The following is an 8,926-nucleotide window of genomic DNA, read 5'->3' on the forward strand; positions in this document are numbered from 1 at the left end:
ACAACGGTGGAATGCATTACAATTCTTATTACATATATAGAGCACAGTTTTTCATATCTTTATATATAAAGTATGTTCACGCCAGTTCATGTCTTTATACTTTTTTTGCATTACAATTCTTATTACACATATATATGTACCACAATTTTTCATATCTCTGTTTGTATAAAAAGTAGCTTGACACCCAATTCATGTCTTCATACATATACTTTGGATAATGATATCCATCACATTCCACCATTCTTGCTAATCCCCTGCCTCCTCCCTTTCCCTTCTACCCCTCTGCCCTATCTAGAATTCATCTATTCCTCCCATGCTCCCGCTCCCTACCCCACTATTAGTCAGCTTCCTTATATCAGAGAAAACATTCGGCATTTGTTTTTTTGAGGTTGGCTAACTTCACTTAGCTTTATCTTCTCCAGTGCCATCCATTTACCTGCAAATGCCATGATTTTATTCTCTTTTATTGCTGAGTAAAATTCTATTGTATATATATGCCACATATTTTTTATCCATTCATCCACTGAAGGGCATTTAGGTTGGTTCCACAGTTTAACTATTGTAAATTGTGCTGCTATAAACATTGATGTGGCTGTGTCCCTGTAGTATGCTGTTTTTAAGTTCTTTAGGTGTAGACTGAGGAGAGGGATAGCTGGGTCAAATGGTGGTTCCATTCCCAGATTTCCAAGGAATCTCCATATTGCTTTCTATATTGGCTGCACCAATGTGCAGTCCTACCAGCAATGTATGAGTGTACCTTTATCCCCACATCCTCGCCAACACTTGTTGTTTGTCTTCCTAATAGCTGCCATTCTGACTAGAGTGAGATGATATCTTAGAGTAGTTTTGATTTGTATTTCTCTGATTGTTTTAGATGATGAGCATTTTTTTCTATATTTATTGATTGATTGTATATCCTCTTCTGAGAAGTGTCTGTTCAGGTCTTTGGCCCATTTGTTGATTGGGTTATTTGTTTTTTCGGTGCTTAGCTTTTGAAGTCTTTGTATATGTTGGATTCATACACTTTTATCATATATTTGTGCACTAAATATTTTCTCCCAGCATATAATTGTATTTTTATTCTCTTAATAGTGTCTTTCACAGAGTGAGTTTTTTATTTTAGTGAAGTCCAGCTTACCAATGTCTCTCTTTCATAGATTGCATTTTTGGTGATGTTATCTAAAAACCAGCCAACCTGAGATCATGTGGATATTTTTCCCTGTGTTTTCTTCTGGAAATTTTTGTAATTTTGTACTTTATAAGTAGGCCTTTAAGCCAATTTGAGTTAATTTATGAACGAACTGTAAGTTCTCTGCCTAAGTTCTTTTTTCTGCATATGGACATACAGTTTTGCACATTTTTTTCACTAAATGACTTTGTCCAAAATCATCTCAAGTATATCTGAGTGAGGCTATTTCTGAGCTTTTTCTTCTGTTCTTGGTTTTATTCACCCATTTCTTCACCAGTGCCATGCTGTCTCATGCTGCAGCTTTACAGTAAGAGCCGGAGTGGGTGCTGCCTGTCCCCCAGATTTGTTCTTTCCAGTATTGTGCAAGCTGTTCTAGCTTTCTGCCTTTCCACTTATAATAAGGTTTATACCTTAAGAGGATGTTCCCTGACTTTAAAAACTGAAACATAAAATTAAGATGGTTAACTCCCAGCTTTTCAGAATATGATGATTCTTTAATTCTCTTTGCAGATGGTTCTTTGAAACTCTGAAGTATTCTAAATTTTCCAAAGCTAACGTCATCAATGGAATTCTCATGACGGTGGTATTCTTTGTCGTGCGGATAGTAGCAATACCTCCTTTGTATGGCTTCATGCTTGCCGTGTATGGAACAGAACCCTACAGAAGGCTTGGATGTTTAATCCAGTATTCCTGGATTTTTACTTGTATTGTTTTGGATGTGATGAATGTCATGTGGATGATCAAAATTTCAAAAGGGTGCATCAAAGTCATCTCTCTCATGAGACAAGAGAAAGCCAACAATCGTCTTCAGAATGGAAAAGTTGACTAAAGGTGTGCTTTGTCAAACACCTTCATTTAGATAAGCAATCCTCATTACTACCCAGCATTATACCTACTAATAGGATGAAATCTTGGCATGTTCTTGTGCTTTGTTATTAATTATAATTGTTATTCAGGGTTTCAGTGTCATTCTTTTTAACCTTTAGAAAAGAGAAACTAAAATTTAGTTTTCATTCCAAGATTTCCTCTTTTCTTCTGCATTATAAGCATGGTTAAAATCTTAAAGGTTTAAATAAAAATTATAAGTGTGGTGAATTTTTCCAGAAATCTTTTGGCCTGCACTGGTATTTTTCTATGTGGAAAGAGGACTGTGATGATTTGGCACACTTGATGTGTCACCAATTTTGCAGAAAGGATGGGAACTACTTTGAAATCTGTAAATAGCACTCAACATTTTGTTATGCTGCACTCTTCTCATGTCAACACCTATATGGGGGTTAATTTCTAAATTGTTGACATGTTCTTTTCCTAGGTTATTAGAAATGACTTTTTTTCATTTCAGATATACATTCATCTATTAATAATGAAGGATTTTACTCACTTTGGAATATTTCATTAGTTTAATTATTAGAAAATACTTCTGCATTTTACAGTTTTTTAGATGTCACTTTCTTCTATTTTTAGTATTTTATTAAATTATCTCTTATGACAGACATTATAAACCTCCTTAGTGGATAAATTTCTTCTTCTAGAAATGCATGTTGGTACATGACCACTTAGGCTGATAGGAGGAATCATTAAGAAAAAAGTTTTAATATTACTGTTTGTCTGCTTCCCTTGTACTTTTTCTATGAAAAAAATATTTATATTTGCAAAATCTCCCCAAGTTCAGAACCCATCATCACCAATACCAGTTTTATGCAATATGGATTTGTTCTGCCCCTAAAATAATCCTCTTTTTGGTGAAACCAAAACTTAAAAAAAAAAAAATCAGTATTTACTTTACTCACAATTTATTCTCATGCTTGCTTTGATTTTTTCTTAAAGAACAGGAGGGAAATAAGGTAATTTAATCCAAGCATTCTGGTTTTCAAAATTATTGTCTTATGTGAAGATAAATGACTATTTTCTGTGTGTGTGTATATATGTGTGTGTTCACTTTGTTTCTTGCAATCCAAATATAGAATTATATATTTAGTTCTTAATATTTTTATTTATTTTTTGCAAGTACTTGACTTTAATGATTGTTCTTACTTAAAAAAAAAAAAAAAAAAAAAAAAGAAAAAAAACCGATTTAGTTCAACTAGTGGTGAATACTTGAACTTAATTAAACCCGAACCTAAAGATCTAATCCATTGTTTCTGGGTTTAAAGGATAATGTTTGATTCATTTTCATTGCTCATGTTAGGATGATGAAAGGAGGTTAGCTGAATATCATCAATACTTTTAATTTGACTGTCCAATGCAGATAGAGCCTGATAAGTTCTAGAACTCAAAGACAAATCAAAATCTCAGTCAATAACTAAATGATAAAATAAGGTTGATTGGTACATTTATTTTTTGAAGACAAAGTAATGCAAATTGTAGGTATTTATTTTTAAAGCAGTTAATATTACATTGATAATTGGTTACTAAATTTATTGCTGCCCACATCAGAGGCATTTAAATATGTACTGGTTATCTAGAGGGTGAGGGTGTACAAAACAAGTGATTTTTGTCTTGTCCTTGCTCTTTTGCAAGCAAAGTAGCTTTTTTTAAAAAAGGAAGACATTTATATTGCAAAACTATTTTGGAAATTGTTTCTTTAGAAAGTAAATGTTGAAATAAATATTTTTGACTCTTTGCATATTTCTATAATTCTGAACACAGATTTTAAACCCACCATCAAAGTGACAAAAATATAAAGCTATGTTAGTGAGTCTCCATATAGCAGTTTCAATAGTTGTTTCATGCTTTCAACTTCTTTTTTATTGTCACTGACATTATCTTTCACTGATTGGCAAAGCTACTCATTAAATAATTATATTTAAAATATCAAAGTTTTAAACTAAGGCTTGTTGTTCTCTTAGCAATCCTTAGGTTGGCTACATGACAGTTAATTCAGTATCCATATTCAGTATTCAGAAGTAGTGCTGTACATTTTTACATACAGAATATATGAAATGGAAATGTCACGACAAACTACTAAGCTTCTTTAAGTCAGATCTTTACAGGAGCTATACTTTGCTATTCTGCAGTTGTATCCATCTACCTAAAATATAAATGAAGACAGAACATATCATTTATTAAACAACAAATTTTCATTTGTTAAATGACAAACTTTTGCTAGACATTTTAGATATTTAGTATTTTGGCTACATGGATTAATTTAAATGATTCTATCAGGCATTCTGATATTTAATAACTATTAAAATATTTATAGAAAATAAATGCAAAGTGGTATAAATTTTTAAGCAATTCTATTTTTCTAGAAAATTCGTGACAACCTGTGTTGTATTCTAGAAAACAAAAGTTCTTGTGAAACTTAAAAATGAATGAAAATCAGCTGTTAGCTTGCAAGATTACAGATTCTGCATTAAATGTTTTATTTGTAAGAATTTAAAAATTGTGAACTTGAGTTTATAAGGGTTTGCATTCTTATGCCCAAAATGTTTTTAAGGATTACTTGCATTTATTTTAAAACTCAAAACAAAGTTACATGTGAGTGCAAAGAAATTAACTCAAGCTTAAATTACCCTATAGTATGTTGACATTTTTTATTCTAAGTGTTGTTATTTTATAGACTAATTCTCTGTTAGTGAAATGATAGTTACATTGTTATCATCTCTAAGAGTGACTCATATATTGTGGATGACCCAGTACTGTCTTAAAGATCTGGTTTTTAAAAACTGACTAATTTATAGGTATTTGAATCAAATCCTTAATTTTAAAATTTCTTTGACTTGAATCAGGTTTTTACTAAAGTGACAGTTTTAAACTTTTACACCTTCTCTGAGATGGATTGGAAAATGTTCTTTATGGTATGAAAGATGTGTTTTACTGCCACGGCTCATAATGTTCTTAGAAACATTGTTCTCATGGAGATACATAGGGGAAAGAACTGTTGTAATGTGCATGTTTCTTTTGTTTCATCTTTAAGGAAAATAAACATGTTCCAAAAGACCCTATTAAAATAAATATTTGAATAAATTTCTGTTTCTATGTTGCTCTTAACTCCAAATATGTAAATATACATCTGGATTGGCGTTTAGTGGTTTACTCTGTTGCATGAAATTGAAAGCCCATTTATTTGTTGACATCACCAATTATACGTAATAGAAGCTTATATTTTGGTATATGTTTTGGATTCCATAAGAGCGAATATGTCATTTTATTTGAGGAGTGGCTCAATGTCTTTCAATACGTCAGAGCCAGCACAACAGTAGGACCCTTTCTGTGTGCAGAGACAGGAAGGCACACACACCTCCCAGCCTTAACCACAGCTCACTTGTACTAAAAGCTACTGGAAATGAATTCTGTTTGTATTTTGGTGCTGAGGATTGAATGAAGGGCCTTGTGCATGCCATGCATGCACTCTACAACTGAGCTGTAGCCCCAGCCCTGAAAATGAATTCTGATGCAAAAATATGATAGGAATACAAAAAGCTCACAGGATCTGGAGTTGGAGGGACACTGAGACTGCTTTTCCCTTAAAAGATGAGGGTTCTCCCAGATCCAGAAACTTTTGTGAGTCCTTCTAGCCCATCCATCACTTCCTCCTGATACCCCCAAAACTTCATCAGCACCTCTCTTCCTCATGCTGACACCTTTTTGTGTTCACTTCTGAGACATTCCAGTTCATCTGTAAGCTCCTCAGTCTGCTGGCAAATTTAAAGGTTTACAAATAGGTTCTGTCATTTTAAAAAGCTTTGTAGTAAGTTTAAGTAGAGATCAGACAAACCACAACTTATTAAGAGGCTACAGGAAGCTGTTGAGCATTTAATACCTGTTTATAACACAAAGCAAAGCTAATTATGGTTTTATTAAGAAACATCTGTAATCTCTTTCTTAAACTGGTTTAGCAATAAGTTTTGTAAAGTGTTTCAGCTGGGGATTTATTGTAGGCATGTAATTATGTAAATTTTCTTAGATCCCATGACACAAGGGGATTGTGGAGAACTGACCTAACTCTGTTATGAGGGGGAGATCTGACTTCTAACAGTTTTTAAAGTCCTGCTCTTCCATACAGCAATCTTTGTTATGGTAATATTCACAAAAACAAGTTTACTAGCAAACAGATAACTTGGTGTTTCCTGGAGTACAGCATCCACTGACTTGACATGGACTTGAGCTCTACTTCTTTCTTACCTAGACTTCAAACAGCCTCTACTAGCTTTGATAATAAGTACCCTAACTGGAAGATATTTTGGAATGCAGTGAAATATTGTAGACATCTCTTAAAGGTCTTTTAGAATTTTCTTGTCTCTCTCTCTCTCTCTCTCTCTCTCTCTCTCACTCTCTCTCTCTTTTTTTTTTGCACTGATAATGTTTACACTTACTGAGCATCAGTTTTGATACCAGGCCCTTCATGCAGACCAAAACAATGAGAAATGTTTCTAAATCTCAAATATTTATAAATATGATACCTCTGGCTGAAAAGTTGTTAAACATCATTTGTACATTTTGTCCTTTATATTTTTATGTAATGCTTTCTGCAATTAAATGTGCCTCAGTTATTTGCTACTTGGCTAACAAAACCTAAAAATACAGCTGTAAATAAAGCATGCTGTATGTTTTTTTCTTGCTTGATTTGTTTCTGGTCTGATTATGTCTACTTTTTACTTAAGGAACTTTCATGTGGATAATACTCATAACCAGGATAAGTTATGAGTTTTCTTTGGGTAATTATTAGAATTTGTAATAGTGACATTTAAATAGACTTTATTTGAAAAAGCTACTTGAAAACTGCAGTACATGCAATACCTATAGTGACATATATACAAATTTTTCCTGAAAATATATAATATACAATATTGTCAAAGATTTTTGGAAGTTTCTCAAAATACATTTAACATTTTGTGAATTACATACTTTTTAATTTATTTCCATAAAGTTGAACTTTTATTTATAGAATATAAGACTAGATAATTTATAAAGCAGTGTTACTAAGAACTAAAATATGATATAGTATTCTTTATTTTGGTTTCTGGTTGTGCTTTGCCTGAATGAAGGGATAATATGTCTTTCAATATTTTCATTAAAATTTTGAAATGTTTATATACTTTGTATGTGTACCATTTTAAATTATATTTGCAAGTTCTAAGCAATAATACGCATGCTATACAGGGTCAGCCTACTTTGTCATGACTATTTAATACTAATTTTAAGAATGATGGAAGTCACATTATATAAACTACATCCCCATGAACACCTTTGGATTTTCTTGTGCTGGAACACTACTATAATGTAGTGCAAAGCTTTGTATTTTGTGATCAAAAATAAAATCAATAATTTAGTGCAAAAGTTTGTCTGCAAGGTGTATACTTCAATAGTAATGAATGAATTTGGTGAGATTATGTTCCTCAAATCAGTCTCGTTTGAGTCCTAAAGGTAAGTTTTTATTTCTCAAGGTGTTTGAAGAGCTCATTAACCTTCCCTCCATCTCTCCCCTCTGGGATCCCAGCTTATGGCAAATCAGAAAGAGTTGCAAACATTTTAGTCATGCTTGCTAATGGAAGGAATGGTGCTATCTAATCAATAAGCCCTTTTAGATTAAGTAAAACTTTGGCAGTTAGGTTTTTAATCTCCTTCCCTTTGTCCCTTAGGCCTCTCATGTGGTCTAGTGATCTTTGCCAAATGTCTTGGCTATAATCCCTACCTTCTCAAATGGCCTGTGGCATTCCTCTTGCATCTTGGTCTGAGAATACCTAGTAGGTCAGGAAGCTGAGCACTAAAAGAATAGAATACTGAAGTGGTTTTTGCCCTCTGGAGAGTATCATGAGTCATGTTCAAAACATGCCTAAAATGTTATGTCAAGACTGGCAAGGGAACAGCTGAATTTCAGAATGAAAATAGCAATCACAGCTGTTGGTGGAGAATAGGCCACAGGTGAAAGGACAAGGATTTAGAATTGCTTGAAGCAAGTGGACACCTCAGGTTGTCTCATACTAATTCACCCCTTTATTCTTGTATCCTCTAGTCTTTACCAAAGTCTACTTTTTGCTTCTTCCTCCTTTTCCTCCCTGCTTCTCCCTTTAATGATCCTTCAACATGCACAAATTAAGTGATTTGGTAAATTGGTAACTTTTCCCCATGCTAGTAACTGATAATCCAACACATGTTCCTGGATGCTCCCCAAAACAGGACTCTTCATCTAAGGACCGTGTACACTACTTTGCCTGAATGGCTGTGCCTATCATCACTTGTGGCACAATGATCCTTGGTCTCCCTACCATTGCCAAATAGCCCTTTCCTCTCCCTCCTCCCTCCAGCTAAATTCCATGACTGCATCTAATCTTGTCATTTTACCAGATCACCAGCATGAATTGCCTGAGCAAGGGAGAAAAGGAAGGTAACAGCAATGTGGGGCTGCCTTTCTATCAAGGATCAAGGTCAAAGATCAGTGGAAATTTGCAAAGAAAAAAGGAAGGAGGAAAGGACTTCAGAAAACAGGAAAAATAAGAAAACTCCATGTATGTACACATTGCATTCTGGCTGACAGGAACTTCTCAAATAAAACTCTTATACATAGTATCTGTGTTTAAGAAGTTTTATGACTTTATATTAAAGTGCAACATGTATGAATATGTATGTATTATATATGCTCCATGTGTATGTATCTCTGTGTGTATCTAGATACACATTCAACTGCTGGTTTCATGATGTGGCCTGCAGTTTCAAAGTCACTTTTGTTTGAGAAAGTGCATATTTTTTCAATGTTTGACCCACTTCCAATGACCAGATGCCTCCATGCAGAGG

The 8,926-nt window shown here is 33.6% G+C and overlaps 1 protein-coding gene across 9 annotated transcripts in view; it reads left to right on the forward strand.

The window, feature by feature from the left end:
* The window catches only part of Tlcd4 (TLC domain containing 4), an 86,473-nt gene extending 79,075 nt beyond the window's left edge, over window positions 1-7,398 (forward strand). For all 9 annotated transcript variants that reach the window (XM_071618078.1, XM_071618080.1, XM_071618079.1 and 6 more), the window contains one exon: window positions 1,700-7,398. In XM_071618078.1, coding sequence (XP_071474179.1) covers window positions 1,700-2,018 — 319 coding nt within the window. In that variant the 3' untranslated portion in view covers window positions 2,019-7,398. The remainder of the gene's footprint in view (window positions 1-1,699) is intronic.
* Window positions 7,399-8,926: the final 1,528 nt, after the last annotated feature.

The sequence above is a fragment of the Marmota flaviventris genome, chromosome 10 (genome assembly GCF_047511675.1).
Source record: "Marmota flaviventris isolate mMarFla1 chromosome 10, mMarFla1.hap1, whole genome shotgun sequence".
NCBI classification, from domain to species: Eukaryota; Metazoa; Chordata; class Mammalia; order Rodentia; family Sciuridae; genus Marmota; species Marmota flaviventris.